Genomic DNA, 20,442 nt, shown 5'->3' with positions numbered 1-20,442 from the left:
AGTACTGTCCTGCTAGGTCTGTGTAAGAAAGGAAGAGAGCCAGGACTCCAGGCCTCGTAAGAGAACAATAACATGGGCATAGCGAGTCCTTCTCTCAGAACACTCTCAGAACACACAGGAGCCCTTAGGAAGGGTAGGGGTGAAGGAGCAAGAGACACCTCTCGGAGATGGCCGAGATGGCCTGAGTGAAGCCATGCATGTGAGCACAGTCCCATCTCACACTGGTTCAGTTTTGGCCACAGTGGCAGAGCCCAGGCACTGCAAGCTTCCTGGCCTCCTGCACAGCTGGGACTGAATACACCAAGGAGGGATCGCTTTTCTAGGAGTTTGGGAACCTGGGATTCTGGGCCGTTAGTCACAGGCAGCTAAGGGTGTTGAACTGACCTATCCTTGATTCTTCTTTCTCTCCTTATCATCTTTCCTGTGTACTGCCATCAGCCCAGTAAGAAACAAGGAAATGCAGGTTGCAAAGCCCAGAGAAAGCTGAATTCATGAGGTGCAGTGGTTTCACTGTTTCCATCGCTACTCCAAGAACTCCCTGTTGCAGTCCTTCTGTCTGGAGACACAGGCTCTTCTCACAAGAGATCTTCTTAGAGCTGTTTGATTATAGTAATGGTTTAAGTTTACAGTCCCTCTTATATGGTACTAAATCCAAAATGCTCTGAAAACAGGCTTTTTTTGTAATTTCGTGGCAAACTAATTTGGTATAACCTAAAACTTAGCATGCTATTTATGTCTGTCTGTACCCCACTTAGTGGGAATTTTCACGTGCTTGGTGGCAAAAGCATTCCTGTGTTTGGTCGCAGATCTCCACAGGCCCTGCTATGGGGCATACAAAATTGAGGGAAGACTCATCTTAGTACCTGTCTGAAATTGGAAGAAATCTGAATTCCAAAAACATCCAGCCCCAGGGATTTCAGAGAAAAAAATTCTACACTCATAAATTGTTTTCCTTAAATTTGGAGGTGTTTATTTATCCTTTAAGTAAATGAGTGTTCACTGATGAGTCTTCCCTTACAAAGAAAACAAAGTAGGGGGAGGGGAGTAGCAATGCAAGTATAAATAGTGGCTCTTCTGGTAATTATAGCAGGAGCTTTGTCAGGCCTGAGTCTTCACTATGAATGGATCTTTTAGAGGACAGAAATCTGGATCTGTACCTCTCTTGCAATTAAAAAGAAGAAAAAAAAAAAGATTTCACTGTGGAACTGCATCTTTCCATCCTGTGCAGCAGTTTGCGAGTAACTCATAGAACTGTAGCGCCACCTTTCTTCCTCATATGGAATTGAATGTTCATATAGCCCCTCCTGTACCAACTTGCCGGCTTACGCCTTCACATTGGCCAGATTCAGCTAGGAAAGAGTTCCTTGATACTCAAAACGTAAAGGAAGAATTGCAGAGAAAACAAGAAATATCTTTTCTTCTTTGTGGTCCCTCAGCGATTAAACTAATATGACGTTAGGAAGTGTGAGCCATAAACTGTTTAATTAGTTTGCACTCAGTCATTTTACACACTAGACATTTTAATTTACCATGTGTTGTGTTGCAGAACTTTTCTAGGCTTTTTACTATGTTCCAAAGTATTCTCCTAGCTGCTGAAACTTTAAAGATTAGAGGTACACACTCAGTTCAGATTTTTTTTTCAATTTGCAGTTACAAATCAAACATGCAGTTACAGAAGCAGAGATTCAAAAATTGAAGACCAAGGTAAGCACTGGTACATGGTGTTTGAATTGTACTCTTTAATTTCGAATACTATGAATAAATTCAACCACAGGGCTAAAGGATTTTATCCTGAGCATTTGAAAGAATACAAATGTAAGAGATTGATTTCACTGTTAGTTGCTCTGGCAAACCTGCCGGTGACAGCAAGCCCTCTCACGCAGTACTCCTTGGTGAAAATAACATGGCAATTGAGACTTAAAATGTGTGCACATATTTGCACGTGTGCGGCCGGGGCCCTCTGAGATTTCCTCAGAAAGCAACGTTTTTAATGGCCCAAGCATCTAAAGAACATTTTCATCGTGAGTTCCTTCAATTTGAGCTGGTGTGCCATATCTTCATTTACCTTGTTGTAGCTAGATTTAATCATTTTTAGCTTATTCACCAGAAAAAATGTATTTTTAATGTACTATATTCATTTTTTTTTCAAAAACAATTTCTAATTTCTATGAATTAACTATTATAAACAATATAATGCATGCATAATTAATGTTAGGGGCCAAGTACTCCTGGGAAGTTTTAGACTAGAGGACATTATTTAAATTTGTGGGGAGAACAAAAAAACTTGATGAAAGGAAATATGTACTTTTAATCTGCATATGTCAAATAATACAAGATTCAAAAGGTGATTTTTAATTAGTAAATTTTTAGTTTTATCAAATATGTAATTTCAATTTAAAACAATTCTTTATTGTTCCTATGATCTTTTTAAAAATTAGGATATAGTTACTTCCCCACCACTAATGATGTGTTTGGTTTCACACTGAATTCTTGTTTTAGGTTTTCCATGTGGTTTATATGGAGATGAATTAGCAAGGCTATTTTGGTTACATAGTAGTCCCAGTTCATATGCTTTGGAGCTCTTTAGTTAAAACATGTCTATACATCATTCCTGGTGTAGTCCAGCACTGCAAATAGTAATTTTTAAATTAGTAAGGGTTGGTAAATAAACAACTTGATACAAAATATTGCTTAATAAAAGGTGTAGTAAAAAGCCTAGTCCTGTTTTAAATTGTAATTTTTTCTTGACATAGAAAGATAAAGTAAATTAGTTATAGTTGGGGAAAAGATTCCCCTCTGATTGTAAATACTATAATAGAACTTATGTGTTAAACTTTGTAAACATTTAGTTTAAAAATTCTGCAAATTAGTATTTTATATTTTTATTGCCTTGGCATGGTATCTACAGATTAATTTACTTTACCATGATTATTATTAATGATGATAATAGAATTCCTATTTTCAAAGTGTTTTGCAGGTAGTTTTTATTTGTAATCTGTTTTACAAATGTACTTAGTTCAAAATTTACATTAAACATATGCCTGCATATATAGTATATAGTCATATTTTATATATTCATACATTTCAAATATATCTTTACTGAATGCTGTCTAATTTTGGACTGTCTTGATTTTTTAACATTGATAATTTTCGATAGCTCTGCCTATTTTTGAACTTTAAGAAGACATAGGAAGTAGATAAAGCTCTAGTTTGAAGGCCTGGCAATTATTATGAATAAATGACTTTTAAACTCTCACTAAATGATCACTGTTAAATTTCTGTTAAAATGAAGGTGTTAAACTAGTACACTACCTATTTAGAAGGTTACCCAGAAGCAGAAATCACAAGTTATTTAAATTAATCAGATAACTATTTATATTACTATTCTGTTTTCTGTACTTTTGTGAGAATTGAGGTTTATAAAGATCTAGAAATTTATAACACTGCCTGTAATACAAGCTATAGAATATGTTCATGTCAACTGAATAAAGGATCTAATAAAGCCATCAAAATGATTCAGAGCAAATAAGAGCCAATAGTTATTAGATGATTGTTAGGCCGGATGAGCCATTCCAAGCATGCTGCTAAATTATATCATAGTTCTGCTGTATGACATTACAGACTCTTGGAGAAACTGAATCACTTGCTAAGGGCTTAAGGGCCCAGAGTGGCAGGTGTAGGATTGGAACCTAAGATGAATTCCTCCAGAGTCGCCCCCCTAACCATTAGGCTTTATTCTAACTCTGCCCCTTTCTCTCCTCCTCTCCCCACTTCCTTTACAGTTAACTTTTTAAGTATCATTTTATACTTTTACAAAAGCTCTCAAAAAACATTGCCATTCCTTGGGTTTAGTTAGACTATCAAACATCTTTTCCTACTTACAGAATTTCAGACTTCCTGGTGTGAAGCAAAGTTCATGGGATCTGGAATCAAATTTATGTTTTATCATTTATCAGATATATAGCAGTGGGCAACTCATTTGAATTTTCAGAGCTTGCATTTTATCATCTGTGGAATTAGGAAACTAATACTTGATTTTCTCATCTCAAGGTGTTTTGATGGTTGGGTGTATAGAACAATGGGATTTAATCTAAAACATGCTGTTAGGATATGAGAGATTTTTTTATACCAAGACACCTGAATTATTCTTGCCTTTATACTTGCTTTCTCCAGCTGCAAGCAGCAGAAAATGAGAAAGTGAGGTGGGAACTAGAAAAACACCAACTCCAGCAGAACATAGAGGAGAACAAAGAAAGAATGTTAAAACTGGAGAGCTACTGGATTGAGGCTCAAACTTTATGTCACACAGTGAATGAACATCTCAAAGAGACACAAAGCCAATATCAGGCCTTGGAAAAGAAGTACAACAAGGCAAAGAAATTGATCAAGGACTTTCAACAAAAGTAAGCTGCTTCTGAAGAACAGTTCCTTGTGGGGTTTTTTTGTTTCTTTTTTGGCACTGGGGATCAAACTCGGGACCTTGCGGTTGTGAGGCAGGCAGCAGAACCACTGAACTAAATCCCCGCCTTCGTGTGTTTGAGATGATGTTTGTCCAACAACTTTGTAATACCACAAGGGTACATTCATTTCTATGTTTAAATCAACACAATTTATAATAGCTAGTTCTTGGAAATGGCCTAATGCCCATCAGCAGATGAATGGATAAAGAAAATGTGGTATGTATAAACAATGAAGAGCTACTCTGCTGTAAAGAAAGATAAACTTGAGGAATTCATAGACAAATAGATGCAACTTGAGAAAGTGTCAGGCACACAAGCTTAAATATCTCATGGTTTCTCTTACATGAAACTATATATATAAATTACACATATGTATATATATAAATTACATATACATAGGAAGAGAGAGATGATGGGAGCAAAATAGAAGATAGGTAAATAAGAAGTAGAGAAATCTTTTTCAAATGGGTGGAGCAGATGGGGCAACCAGAGACGGAGGGAAGGGGAAGGAGGGGAGACAAAGACGATGGGAAAAAATTAGGATGAAAATCGAGTTTTGACAAAAGGAGAGGGGACCGAGAGTTGGAAGGAGCAGGGAGGGAATGGAGGGGACTGAAAAAAAAAGAGAATTAAATGTATTGGGTACATGTGCCAACTTCTCCGGATAAATAATAAAAATTTTGTAATATCTAGTGAAAAGAAAAGATTATCTCAGGATTTTTCCTTTCAGAAGCATAGTTACGGCCTAAATAGTTACTGTGTTTTAGAATTTGCCTTTACCTTTTCTTTTCCTTTTTTTCCCCCTAGCACTGGAGAGTGAACCCACTGAGCTATAGCCTCAGCCCTTTTTTATTTCTTATTTTGAGTCAGAATCTTGCTAAGTTGTCTGGGCTGTGTTCAAATTTCTTATCCTCCTGCCTTAGCCTCCCAGAGTGCTGGGATTACAGGTGTGTGCCACCACACCTGGCTGTATTTTGTATACTTTATTATGTTTCCACAATTATTTGCCTCCTGATTTCTTGATTGTTAATCATTAATAGTAATCGTTAAAACATTTGAATTCCTTAATTCTTTGGGAAACACCCCTGTGATTAGAAGCAAAAAGCCTGAGCCATGAAAATGACTGACTGTTAGATGTGGTGAATGTAGAGCAGCAGTTGGGGCCTGAATCAGGCTGCTTCTATCTGTAATCTTAGAGCCAGTAACTGCAAACTTTCTCAGCTACAAACAGTGTAAATATTGATGAGCAAGACCTTCCTTCCTGCCCTGTCCCTCTGCATTACCCAGCTGTTGAGAGAATCACAAGGCCCCAGCTAACTCCTTTACTGTGCTTTTGGACTTCAACAACTCTTTTAGAGCTGTAGCTGTTTTGCTTTGCTTCCATCTCTTGGATTTTAGCATAATGTCGGGGGAAATGACCAGGGAGAGTTTTACTAGATTATTTTCATCAACTATTTCTGGCTAGCTAGAACAAAAATATAGTGCCGCTGCCTTTTCTGGTCTTCTGTGCTAAGCCTTAGAAACTAAGGATATGTGAGATTCACCATATCCCCATTTCCTATCATGGAAATAATTTTTTTTTTTGGTACCGGGGATCGAACTCGGGTCCTAAAATAATATTTTTAATAATTAATATTTTAATATAAGAATTTTATTGTTAAAAAGAATAATTCCCTTGTCACTGTGAATTTGGTATAACACTACATCATTTTAACTTTTTGCAAAAAAAAATCATGCCTCTCTTTCATGTAATAAATTTAAAATAAATTTTGCCAAATTTGCATGTTGTGTGCTTGGCTGTCAAAGTAGAGGATGTCTCCTTCTCACTGTGTTATGGATAGGTGAGTGAGTGACACTTCTCTCCGAGCACCTGACTTTCTCCACTGTTATCCACTAGCCACACAAAGAAATCAGATTGCAATTATCCTGTTCAGCACTTACCATCTAGTTCCATCAGTTTATTTACATATATGGCATTGGAAATAGGAATCATTTCTACCTGACATGTAATGATCTCTACTGAACTACCCAAGACTGTACTAAGCAGCTCCTATGTAATGGGTATGGATGCTCTAGAGTCAGAATCTACAAGTGAAAATCAGAAGCAGAACAGAAATGTTTTTAATCTATTTTATGATCCATTTAAGATGTTTTATTTTCTTTCAGTATTCTAAACTGTGGTTGAGGTTTGCTTACTTAATTACCTGTCTAGTTTTTTATCCCACTATGCAGTTTATTGCTCAGATTAGAGCTTTTATGTTTCCTCACTTACTGAGTGTTCACTATAATCAAATCTTATTTTTTTCTTAAGAGAGCTTGATTTCATCAAAAGACAGGAAGTAGAAAGAAAGAAAATAGAAGATTTGGAAAAAGCACACCTTGTGGAAGTTCAGGGCCTACAAGTACGGGTGAGTTGCCTTCTCAAAGCCACTAAATAATGAGATAGTTTTGCCTGATACATGTGGAGGAATGCTGGTTGAGTTCTTTGAATGAGCTTTTTTCTTCCTTCCTTCCTTCCATCCTTCCTTCCTTCCTTCCTTCCTTCCTAGATTAGAGATTTGGAAGCTGAGATGTTCAGGCTACTGAAGCAAAATGGGACTCAAGTTAACAATAACAACAATATCTTTGAGAGAAGAACATCTCTTGGTGAAGTCTCTAAAGGAGATACCATGGAGAACTTGGAAATTAAGCAGACATTTTGTCAGGATGGCCTAAGTCAAGGTGTGTTTAACTTAACCAAGAAAATCACTTTTAATTACTGGATAATTTAGACTTTCAATCTTCTGTTTTCTAATTTAAAAATTCACAGGTTGAAAATGCTTTCCTACTGTAGGAAATAAGTCATAAAATTAGGAGTCTACCATTTTAGCTCTGTCTCATCATATATAAATCCTTTAAATAGCATACAAAATATCAACTAAAGACAATAAAATACTATTTTTAAGCTGTCATAAAATTGATATACAGATGCTGCTTTAAAAATAATAGACCATCCCATTTAGGATGAGCTCCACAACTTACATATTAAAGAGTGGGGTTTAGAATTTTCAGTCCTTAAAATAAAGATCTTTTTCGTAACTTCAGAAGACAGACTGCCTGTTTCTACCACTGGTAATTTATTCAGTTAAGTAGTTTGGAGGACTGAAGATATAGCTCAGTGGTAGAGCACTTGCCTAGCACATCCAAGGCCCTAGGTCCAATCCCAGTACTGCGCACACATACACAAATATATGTGGTTGTATTCACCTTGGTGTTCCATGTGTACATCTCGTGTCTTTCCTTCTTATTTGGACCAAATAATACCATAACCCTGGACTAGTTCCAACATCTGTAAACAAATTGCTTACACTCACACTCCATATAAAGACTGTGTGTATGAATGGTTTAATATCTACAGTACTTCCTATAACTTAGAAAATGTGTAAGAACTTTTAAAGATAAATATACAGGAGAATAGAAAACTTTTGGTTTCATCCTTTTAAACACACATACATGCACATGCACACACATATAGCAGTCCTTGGAAAGTGAAAATAAAATAGTAATGTGCAGCAGGGTTGTTAGGATTGGGCCCACAATTCACAGGAAGCAATTTGACATGTAGTGAAACCCTAATAATGAGCAGTTTAATTTTTTGAGGCTCTTTCTCATATTAAAATGTTTCCTGTGAGATTTTCTTGATAAACAAGTGCTCATATCCTATCATTAACTTTGAGAACTAACTTCTTAGCCATTAAAAATGAAAAGTATTGGAAATATTCATTTAAAACTAAAGTGCTGTCTAGAGATTTGAATGCATTTACTAGATAGACTTATGTCTTTCTGATTGATTTTTCCTAAACAGGATATAAATAATGCCGCTCAGGTCCCTGAAATCGGATGATTTGGTATCAGCATTATCACTAAGCAAGGAGCTATTCGACTTCAGGAAGATCGTTTGGCCTCTCAGAGTTGATTTTACTATGTATAATATAAAAACACTGATAATTATTTCTTTTCCACCCCACCAGGGGTATATTGAGGCTATTTTACTTGGTCTGTGAAGCCCCCAAAAAGTAATTTTATTACTAGAGCTAATGGAATTACAATTTTTATAACTGGAACACTATACGATTGATATCTAAAGAAAACCACCAGAAATCAAAGCAGTGTGGATTTTTTCTCACCTTTTTGAATATATTACCTTTAAAGTTAATCATAGTTTATTATAAATACATGTTCTTGCTCTGGGATACACAAAGTATTACCAGTAACCACTAGCTTTTCATTATTATTCACTTCTTTCCATTTAAAAACCTGTATTTTATCAAATATATAATTAATGGTATTTATTAAATTATATGACTACAGAAGATCAACACACTGTACTATTAACATGCTGATGTGGAGCAAAACCTTACATTTCTTTTGAACCTTTTTTCTGCTCTGCACCCTCCATTTTGGCACATAATTATCAGTTTCCCTAGCAACACTGCGGGTGCACAGTCACATGTGGAGACTACTAATTCTTCCTGAAACCAATCCCTGTTTATGCAGTAGAGGTAGAATCAGTCATCATCCCACACATTAGTAGCACACGTATCAAGTGGTGCTCCTTCAGTTTTGTGCTGAGGACAGTCAGTGATAAATCTCCTTGAATTTCAGTTGCTTGGTTACATAACTAAAATGGCTTGGTCAGTCGCTAGATAGAATGCTCTGGAAAGCACTTTTCTAAATTGATCCTTTACCTCTGTTGCTAGGGAACACTGAAGTACCAGGGCTTTAGAAAGAAGAGTGAAGCTGCTGACCAGACATGGGCCATGCGGCATGTAGAGATCCCCATCTTTTTGCAGCAGCCTGGGTACAGGGCTTGCTTTTGGCCTCTCTGGTCTCTGCGCTTGGTAAAGCATCGCCATCCATCTACCTCTTCCAATTTGCTTTTCCAGTGCTGGAGCGCTGAGATGAGCAGTTAGCATGTTTGGGGCCCTGGAGGCAAAGGGATTATCAGTTACAGGTCAGTGAAAAACTGTATTAGAATGGAATAATGAGGGGGGAAAAGAGGAATAGAAAGCAATTAGAGCAGGCAGAAAAGAAAATAGAGGAAAGAAAGAGACAGCAGGCACTCATTTCTTCGTGTGGCCTCATATTCTCCTAGACAAAGGCTTCGCAACTGGGAATAGTTATATGACTAGATAATTATGGGACTGTCAATTTTGAACATTGGACATCTTCGAGGAATAAAACCATTTTCAAAACTATGCAAAACTTTACCACAGTTAAAATTATATTTGAACTCAAACACAATTATTTCAAATTTTGACAAAAATTATACATTCACATTCACTGTTTAATATATTTGAATACGTTTTTCTTACCATAATTCTATAAAGTAAATGGAAAAAACTTTTTAGAACCAGGAGTTACAGCAGACTCCATATCTCTTACTGTTTTCACCAATATGCTGGTCACCTACCATTTTCTGCCTGTACTGGGACAGGAGAAATGATAACCTTGTCCTTACTGACAGATTTCCTGTTTGTTACTGCCTAGTGCTTAAGTAATACTGTTCTGTGAGAGTTCTCTGTGTTGTATCCAAGGTCACTGAAAGGATGGAAACATGTGTTGCTGCCATCCTGTTAAGTCAGACTAGAATCAGAGCAGAGAAAAGGTAGGGTAGAGACCTCTCGGTAAGTTAAAGGGTTGTAAACTTAGCTGGATTAGATTTCCTGGAAAAGTCACTGCACTATACCACTTTCTTCCTATGCTTTTAGATGTGTCAGGATCCATATGATGATTCAGATTCAAATATTTTAAAAGCTGTTCTGTTAAATAAAGATTTCGCATATCCCATAGAGATACTGAAAGAAAGATTAGGGCCAAGAGTTGGAACTTACATAAGAAGGCAGATTATTACTTCCTCTCATGAGAGGTCAGAAATAAGTGTGGTACCATTTAAAAAATTATTTTGAACATGAAATACTTGCTCCTAGGCACAGTGTAGGTGACACACTGACTTGCAAGGGAAAGGGTAACTAGAATTTAAAGCGCTGTATAAACATCTTAAAGATGAGAGAGAATCAAAAAGAGCCACAATGAACAAAATTAGAGTGATTTTTTTTCTGAATTCACAGACCTTATGTCCGTTCAAAGTGATGTGGGGTACTCTTGGAATAAAGCATGTTTTGAATGTCTGGAGAAAAGCTGGCATGTAGATTATAACTGGTGTGATTAACAGTTTTGAGGTATAACAGGATCTGAGTCACTTTGAGGTTTGTAAACTAATTCAGAGATCCCTGTGAAGGTTGAGTATTGCCAAGTGCTGCCCTGACCTCCTCAGTCTGCAAACCACTGGTAGGGCAGTATTTGGTGTTACTTCCCCAAAGTGTGGCCATGGAGGGTTACATAAAGTACATTATACTTAGTTTCTTTAATTACTTCCATTTTTAACTTTCCTATCTATTAATTGTGGGACTGCAAACAAGTTACTGTATTTAATTTGTTTGGTCTTAGAAAAGCAGGATAATTATAAAACTGAAATTTATAGTGTTGATATAAAAATTAGGTGAAAACATATTAAGTGCTTTGTGCAGTACCTATTACATAGAAAGAGGTTCATGCTACCATCTTCATACCATCACAGTAGTAACAAATGCTGCACTGAGCTCTAGAGACCAGAAGACATCTTTTACTATTTTATTCAGCTGCAAAAACTTCTGTGAATTTTCTATAAGCTCCATAAACTAATGAAATGTGACAATGACCTAATGAGACCAAGTACTGACAAAGTTTATTCTCTGAATAAGTGGCCTAATTTAATGATGCTAGTGTCAGAGGAAAAATATGCTAAACCAGTGCCAAAATAAATATACGCCTTTTCTAAAAGCAAAACAAAAAAAAGCCCTGGTTTTCATAAGAACCCAAATGTGGACATTTAGATCTGGCAGAATGGGCATTCCAGAAGCCAGGCAGGATTGGGATGCCACAAGCTCACTTAGCCCAGTGTCCAGGCAGCTGTGTTATGAAATTTCTCTTTAAAAACATCAGCTGGTTGTAGCTCCTCTTTAAATGCTTTAATGTAGCTGTCTTTTGTTGTGTAGGAGCCCAAATAGCCACTTTTCAGTTTCTCTCATGCCGCCTTACAACTTTATAAATATGGTAGTTGAAGCTACCAGGCATAACCTTATCAGAACAAGTACCATATGGTTAAGGTAAGTACCTGATTTTTGTTGTTGTTGTTGGTGGTGGTGGTGTTTTGTTGTTTGATTTGATTTGATTTTTGTAGAGAGGGCTTTGCTGAATTTCTCAGGCTGACCTTTAACTTGTGATCCCACTGCCTCAGCCTCCAGAAGAGGTCCATGTTTACTATAAAATGGTATAATTAATACTGATCTTATTTATAGCCAGCTGGGGTATAGAAACAGGGAAAATTGCTCCCTACAGTAAATTAGGAAAGCTAGAGTTTTTATTTCAGCTAATAGTGTATAAAGAGTACTATGGTGAGCTGCCTTGTACATTGTCATTTTGTTTACCTGTTACACTTTTTTACATAGATTTGTAGAAATAAAATGACTGAGTTAAAGGGCAAGTGATTTAAAAGCCTAAATAACACCTAGTGGGATAAATAAAAATAAATCTGTACTTCGTTACATTATAATGGAACATCAAAGACAAAGTATAAATTCTGAAAGTACCCAGAGTTCAAAAATATCTAAGAAAATTATACTAAAACCTGACAAGAAGAAGACAATAGAATATGTTCTAAGTATTAAAGGAAATAGAACTATCAATTATTTATTTAACAAAAGTTAAAGTAAGTTGAAAAATAAGAAAGAAATAAGCCAGGCATGATGGCACACACCTGTAATCCCAGCACTTCCGGGGAGCTGAGACAAGAGGATCAAAAGTTTAACCCCAGCATGGACAAGTTAACAACTTAGCAAGACCTTATTTCATAATAAACAATAGAGCTCAGAATGTAACTCCCTACAGAGGCCCAGGGTTTAATCCCTAATATGGCAAAAAAGAAAAAACATTTCAGAAAAGCAAAAATTGATCATTTTCCACCAATAGTTTCTCAGACAAACTTTTAAAAGATACGTTTCAGAAGGAAAAAAAATGATCCAGGATTGATGTCAAAATTCAGTAATCTCAAGATTATTAAGAGAAAATAGTTACACTGAAAACTGTTAAATACCCTAAATGAAGTATTAGCAAACTCAACCCAGAAATGTAATTTTAAAACTGTAATTTATCATGACTAACTTGTGTCTATACAAAGAACACAAAATTGATTTAACTTTAGAATATATATTCTTACAGTTCACACATTCACGAGAAGAAAACAAATGTAATTATCTCAATGAGTGAAGACACTTAATAAAATTTAATACCCATTCATAGTAACATGTTTTATCAAACTTTAAATATAGAGAATATGTCTTAACTTGATACTAACAAAAATCTCTGTCACACATCATATTCAGTGATAAAATGTTAAAGCCAAAAATCTTCTTTAAAGTTAAGAATGCTTTTAATATTTCACTACTAAATGTTCTGTTACTCTTGTATTTAGTGTTGTCCTAAATGTTCTTATCCAGCACTACAAGACATGCAAAAGAAATGAAAAGACTTAAGTGATAAAAAGAATAGAAAGGATCAAAATTGTCAGTATGCACTCATTAAGACTTTGAATAAATGAAAATAAGACCTATTGATTATAAAAATTTATAAAGATTAGCAAGGTAGATGGCTTTAAGAATCACTAGACATCAATCCCAACAAACAGAAAATGTAGTTTTTTATAAGATGTCATTTATAATAACAAATATTTAGTAGCCAATCAATAACAAAAGATGCTCAAGACCCTTGGAAAGACATTTAAAAAGATCTATATAGGTAGGAAAAGAAAGAAAGCCCTAATATGGTAATGATGCCTTAATCTAAATCTCTGTTCCATTCAATTTCAATCAAAATTTTACCCTTTTTAGAATTTGGCATGATGTTTCTAAACTGTATTTGGATGAACAACTGGTCCGGGATAGTGAAGATACTCCTAAGAAAGACCAAGATGAGCAGCTTGTTCTTCCAGACACCAGGAGTCCTTATGAAGTGAAAGGGATAGAGACAGAGGTGTAGTCTCAGCAGCTGAGTGAGCTGCTCAGTAGAGTAGGAAGCCCCAACATCCATGACATATTCGTGTAAGAGTATTACATAACTCACCCCTCAGATCTGAGTGCATCTAACACATGGCGATGGAGAAACTGACCAATCACATGGAAACAATGAAACTGGAGCCACCCCACATCCTCATGAGATAAAGTCTCACATGTTAAAGAAAAAGGCAGTATTTAAAACTTTTAGGAGAAAATGTACAGTATTTATTTGACTTCTTAAATACAGAAGTTCTGAATCATAAGAAAAACTTTCATAAGTTTGACTACAGTAAAAATAAGAAAATTTGATCATCAAAAGATGATATAGTACCCAGAAAGAGAAGCCCCAAACTGACAGATGATATTTGTAGCACATATAACTAAAATATATATATATACTGTTATCTGGAATACATTATTATCTAGATGTATTAAGATCTCATACCAATCATAAGCACAAGTAACAATAGAAAATGAACAAAATATATAAGCAGAACACAAAAGAGAAAACCCAAAGATTAATAAATGTAAATATACATTAAAACTCATTAACAAAAATGAAATAATTGGCAAAGATAATGTTTCACAGAAATATGTGATAGCATATGGTGGGGAAAGAAAAATTAATATAACTTTTTAAAAAATATGGTATTATCCAGTGAAATGGAAGATGTGCAAATTCTATGGCCTGGCCTGTTCATCTGGATGTGTATGTTCACTCTCCACAAGCTCTTGCTCACAGTCACGAAAAGCCATGCTCAGAGATACCACTGGGACTGGGAGTGTAGCTCAGTAGCAGAGCACTTATCTAGCATGTGTCAGGCCTTGTGTTCAATCCCCAGCACCATAAAAAAATGAAAAGAGAAAAGTTCACTCCCATATTGTTCATAATAGTTGCAATGAAACATGAATTAATCCTAATCACACTTTCAACATAAGGATGAACAAACAAAAATACAGTTTTCAGAATATTCTGTAATTCATTACCATATGTAAAGTTTACAAAAAAGCAAAACTAATCAGTATATTCTTTAGGATGTACTTGTGGAATAACTAGGAGGAAAAGGAGGAGCCACAGTTGGAAGTAGAGGACAGAGAGTGCTTTGAAAAACATTTTATTATTTAGGCTTGATAGAAGTCTATGAGTGCCTTCTCTTTTTCAGTTTCCACGTGACAAATACATATGACACATGTACTTTTGTATAAATAAAATAGTTTAAAATTGATTTTTTTAAAGTAAAATATTGGAGTAAGAAGGAGGAAAACTACAAAAAAATATAGACTTAAAATACTAGTTTAAGGTTTAGTAAGAAAAAAAGGCCAGCTTCGGCTAGACATTTATATGGATAAGAAGATTCCTGAGGTCACTGGAGTCCTCTAAGAAATTGTTTTCTGTCTTTTTTTTCCCTTTCTCTTGAGCATCAGTGTTAGTGACTAGATACCCGTGAGTTTGAAGTCAGGTCGACCGCATACCCACCACATCTGATTTATTTCTTGATAGTGTTTGAGGGTACATTAAGTATTCAGTTTTAGCACTGGAGCCCAGAATTTTAAAGTAAGGTTAAACCGTAATTAAAGCCAGAATTCATTAAATGGAAAGTCATTAAAAAGAAAGCGAAGGCGAGTATCACTCTATCAGCAGTGTCTCACACGAGAGTATTAGACACAGGGTAATGAGGTGATCATTCCAAGTTGTCATGTTGTTTAGTTCAAAATTGGGACGGGGAACTCTGGAGTAGATTTGAGCTTTTTAAAATCATGCATACAGATAATATTTTTTGTAAACTTTTACAATTCTTATTTTTTTTGCTGTATAACTTATTTTGTATTCTTTTTAATCCCCAATAAATAATTTTGACTGAGAAATATTAACAAGTTTCACTAAAGAGTGAACGTCCCTAGTAAATCACTGTGGAAAATTTTAATGAACAAGCCAAATGAATGAGAAATCAATATTTATTTATTATCTACTGGCACGTCATGAAAGCCAAAATCTTTTATTCACTAAAGCAAAGAACCTTTTTTAAAAATCTAATACTGTGCAAGTTTTTTTTTAAAATATGTTCTTTATTCAAAGAAATAATAGATTTCTTTTAAGACTCTCATCCTTGGGTTATTAGAATCAGAAAGTTAACTTGTTGGGCCAGGGATGTAGCTCAGCAGTACAACACCTGCCTGGCAAGTGCAAGGTCCTGAGTTCAACCCCTAGTACAAAAAAAAAAAAAAGTTAACTTGTTCTTTGCCACCAAAGGTACTGTAATTACTGACATATATTATGAAAGACAGAGAGCTCTCACCGGGTGTGGTTGTGCACACCTGTAATCTCAGAACTTGGGAGGCTGAGGCAGGAGGATTGCTATGAGTTTGAGGCCAGCCTAAACTAATAGTGAGTCCCTGTCTCTCAAACTCCAGAGGGTCCTCCGAGCCAAGGGAGCCTGGGTTTCCTTTGATTTTTTTAGGCTTCCCAATGTCATTTCTTCTATAACAACTTCATAAAGATGAATGTCTTTTATTAGGAAAATTGCTGTACATTATGGTCAACATTCTGAAACAGTATTTAACAAACACTTGTCTTGATTATAAAGAGCAGAGACCACGATCCTTTTCCAACAGTAATGAGTATCTGCTTGGTCACTTCACATTGCTTGGGCTCCTGTGCGCTATTGTGCAAGTTTTTAATCTGTCTACATATAAATCATTGAAACTTTCCTTGTTAGAATCACGAGACATTGAAGAGGAGGCATTCAGTTGCAAAAGGATGGCTCTCCTTGGCTCCCACTTTTCGCTGGATCTTCATAGCTTCCCACAAGCCAGCAGACCCTCCAGTCAGCCTGAGATACACATTAGCATCAGAAGACAGTTGATCTCCTAGTAAGCACAGTCATTTTGTCAGGGTTTTTCACTTAGAATTTTCTGTTCATTTTAGGAAAAGAAGGCTATGTTTTAGTTTAGAATTTTATTTGCATTTAATAGAACTATAAGGTATATTGTGATCTTCTGGAAGTAAAGATAATTTTAACCCAAATATAGGTAATTCCTTCCCAAGGAAACTTCATAAGACAGAAGTATTCTGAAGTACTTCTTACATTTAGGCGATGATCTAGTTCATCCTGGAATTCTACTCCTATAGATTGAAAGTTAGTCATCTCCATACACTAAAGTAAAATGTGCAGAAAGAATAGATAAGGAAGTGGAAGTGGAACCATCTAAGTAGGAAGGAGAAGATGCAGCATAGAATGTGGTTTTCAAGGTCTCACTAAGGTTTCTGACAGTTAAGAGGGAAATGTGATCAGTTTTTGAGGCAGGAGCATCTGTAAGATTAAACCCAAAACAGAAATAGCAGAGTTAGGACCAGAAAATTCTCCTGTATAGCTCTGAAAAATGTGCCAGCCATATTGGTTCACAGTTATGCTATCAAAGATCCTTAGAGGGTTGTCTATTAATTCAGGGAACTCATATCAAGCTATGGCTAAGCTCTTTTAGGTAGACATGGAGTAATTTGCTTCAGTAGTATCTTATAATTATGTCTAAAATCTATAGAAAGAAGAACTGCAGTAAAACTAAAGAGCCATTAAAAGCTGGGTGTAGGAGCACATGAGTATAATCCTAGCACTCTGGAAAGCTGAGGCAGGAGGAATGCAAGTTAAAGCCCAGCCTGAGCAGTTGAGTGATGTAAGCAAACCCTGTCTAAAAATTGAATGAATGAATGAATGAATGAGGATGTAGCTCAGTGCAAAACCCAGAGTTCAATCCTCAGTACTCAGAAAAAAAAACCCCAAAAACAATTATAGTGTAGTCACACTGAATACTCTCTTGCTTATGAGCTTTCTAATGATGCTGAGGGACTTTGAACACCAATAAAAGTCATTCTGTTCTATATTTTTATTTTAAATTGATGTTTGATTTATTCAAGTTACATTATTAACTTAGTTCTTTAAATTTTAAATTTTGATTTATAAGTTACTGTAAGATTTTCAAATCATAATTTCTATTTACAAAATAAACACAAAGATTTAAAAATGCTTTATAAATGTATTATTTAATTTTAAGTACTATTATTGACAGACTGATAATCTTCCAAAGTACTTAAGAAATTCATATATCTATTCCAAGTATATTTATAAGTATTAGGAATCTTAAGTTTTCTTAAATTTTCTAATGCTATATATATATATATATATCCATATCCATACCCATATAACCAAATCTTTCTGTATTTGAGAGATACGTACTTTACATTTAGGAAAACAACTCCCATCTCAGGAAACTTGAGTCAACTTTCTGCTGCAGCCAGAAGATCTGAATGCATCTGGCACTACTCAAGAAAACTATTGTATCACAGTGTGTAATTGTGGGGGTTACATAGCATGCTTGGAGTTACTGATATCTAGAGATTTGGGCAGAGAAATTGATTATATTCTTAAAGGAACACTGAATGGGAACACAGACACTAGTTTATTGTTGCCATGTTGAAGGCACTCTAGTGTCAAGAAGAAATTTATACATCCCTCTTCCCTGTTCCCAAACTATATGTGATCTCATTATTCTACTCCAGAAGTCTGCAGTTTCCCACCAGTTTATCATTTGAGAAGCTTTTACATCTTTTTGGCTCTTAGGCTATGCAGATCTCTTTTCTGTCAGGATTTAAAGATGGATTACATTGAAAGAATCCTGAGATATTTAAAGCTTTGTCATCTAAATTTAAGTTCTCCATCTTCCATATTCTCAGAATCAAGCACTCTTACAAGAGTTTTGAATTATATTTGATGGAATTTAGGATATCTCACATGGTTCTTCTCACAGAACCACAACCTCTCTGGATATTCTAGTGGCATGAATATAGGAGAAATATAACTCCCAACCTGTTAGATGTCAAATGTGCTGAGTTTATGGCCCCACAGTATCGAGAAGTGAAGTCACAACCCAAAGGAAGAAGTTAGGAAAGTGTCATTGGCAATAAGGAAAGAATAGCTCCTGGGTTTCCAGGAGGGGTCCCAAATGGGGTGGCCATTGAAGCCATTTCAGGATAATTAATACAGCAAAGTCACAATGTGGGTACAACATAGGTCAAACTACAATCAGCATACAGGATTACAAATAGAGCCATTTAGCTAATATTGATCCAGTAGAGAAACAGGTCACATAGTAAGGGTGTATGGAAAGAACAAAGGCATTTTGGGGAAAAGATGGGTCCAGTTGCTCTGGTCACCCACCCACCTGGGTGACTGATGCCTATCTGGACTTGATCCCCTAGGTGGTATCAATTACAGTATATTCCCAAGTTACTGCATACCCCTTAGGGAGGGATGCAGGTCTGGCATTATATGTTTATGTTGGTCCTGGCCTTCTTCAGATGTATCTCCAGCCCTGATGTCTTTATTTTTTTCTGCTGACTTCCTCGAGACCCCAGTCCCTCTCTGAATATATATGTATTTCCCTCTAGCTTATTTGCCTACAGTAGCATTACTAAAGAGTTGTTCCTGAAATATGGACAGCAGAATTTGGATCACTGTGCCCACCAACTGCAGGACTAAAGATTGATCTTAAGCTGAAGAAGGCAAAATTAGGTATTGGGTGCATCAGGAAAGCACTCCACAAAATAATCAAATTATGTTTCCAAGGCCATACAAATAGTTTTGATATTATATTTATGAATAAAGATATATAAAGGATTCCTTAATGTTCTTTCACTGGTTAGCAAATGAAATGTAGTTCAACAATAAATTTAAACCTAATTAAAAGATTAAAAAATAATAACATTCTGAAATAAGAAGCTTCCTAGAAAATTTCATAAATATTACTTGATGTACAAAATTTAGCAGCTTTTAAGTAGCAATAAATCAATTATTAATAGAATTCAGAGTGAAAGTTGCCCATGAGTAGGTTCCTAACCAAAATGCTAAGATGGGTAGAAGTTATGTAACTTTTCTCACACAGTTGACTCTGTACATTTTCTTTATACAGTACTAAAACAATAGTAACTGGAAGCCAGGCCATAGAGCCTTAGCCCAAATGATGTAGCATCAGTACAGCACCAAGGCAGGCTGGTAGTCACCAGGATGTAATGGAAGAACAGCCTCCCCCTATGGGGAGGAGGGATGGTCCATGTGACTTTGACAAAGTTCCGTTGGCTCCTGTCATCATCTGGAAATATCACATCCTCAAAGAGCAGGGCTAAGCAGATTAGAATGGAATTAAGACATCTTTGAAGGAAAATGTACCAAATATGTGGAACACTTTCTCTTTTTTAATTAATTCTAACTATATAATACATTAATATAAAAACTTTCGTGAAACAAAATACATAATACAAAAAGTTTTAACATAACAAGTAAGATTAAACTACCTTTTGACCAACATCTTCCAATCTAACACTCTAGTAGGAAGTGTATCTTGCAGTTTTTCTATATCATTATAAGCATGTTTACCTTTAGAAAATCTATCTAATGTTACTTCTTTCTAAATATTTTAAATGAATGTACATATTGTTCTAAAACTTGCTCTACTCAGTGTCTTCCTAATCTCTTCATGTCAGTATATAAAGACATTTATTGAGTGCTTATTATGTAGCAATCACTCTTGCAAGCACTTTTAGATCTGTTAATCCATTTAATCTTCATAACAATACAGTGATTGTGTTATGTTATTATAGTCCCTGTTTTGCAGTTGAGGATCCTGAGGGACCTCTGAGAGGTTAGGTAAATTGCCCAATTTCCTGGCAGAGCTGCTTGTTCTGGATTCTATTCAAGGAAGAGTAACTCAGGTCTACTCTCAGGGTGACTATTTTACACTGCCTCTCTGAGATGCATAAACCTACCTCCTGAGTGCAGTATGTATTAAACCAAATCCCA

At 35.7% G+C, this 20,442-nt stretch overlaps 1 protein-coding gene across 36 annotated transcripts in view; it reads left to right on the top strand.

Moving 5' to 3' along the window:
- Positions 1-20,442, top strand: part of Ppp1r9a (protein phosphatase 1 regulatory subunit 9A) — a 358,246-nt gene that overhangs the window by 296,717 nt on the left and 41,087 nt on the right. For 34 of the 36 annotated variants that reach the window (XM_087204705.1, XM_087204702.1, XM_021242871.2 and 31 more), the window contains 4 exons: positions 1,651-1,704; positions 4,174-4,403; positions 6,772-6,868; positions 7,010-7,181. In XM_087204705.1, the coding sequence (XP_087060831.1) occupies positions 1,651-1,704; positions 4,174-4,403; positions 6,772-6,868; positions 7,010-7,181 (553 nt within the window). The remainder of the gene's footprint in view (positions 1-1,650; positions 1,705-4,173; positions 4,404-6,771; positions 6,869-7,009; positions 7,182-20,442) is intronic. The other 2 variants (XM_087204700.1, XM_087204706.1) reach the window with 1 other exon arrangement.

The sequence above is a fragment of the Heterocephalus glaber genome, unplaced genomic scaffold (assembly GCF_053883595.1).
Source record: "Heterocephalus glaber isolate CG9 unplaced genomic scaffold, H.glaber_assembly_v1.0 deba00000546, whole genome shotgun sequence".
Taxonomy (NCBI): domain Eukaryota; kingdom Metazoa; phylum Chordata; class Mammalia; order Rodentia; family Bathyergidae; genus Heterocephalus; species Heterocephalus glaber.
This window is presented reverse-complemented; position numbering and strand designations above follow the sequence as displayed.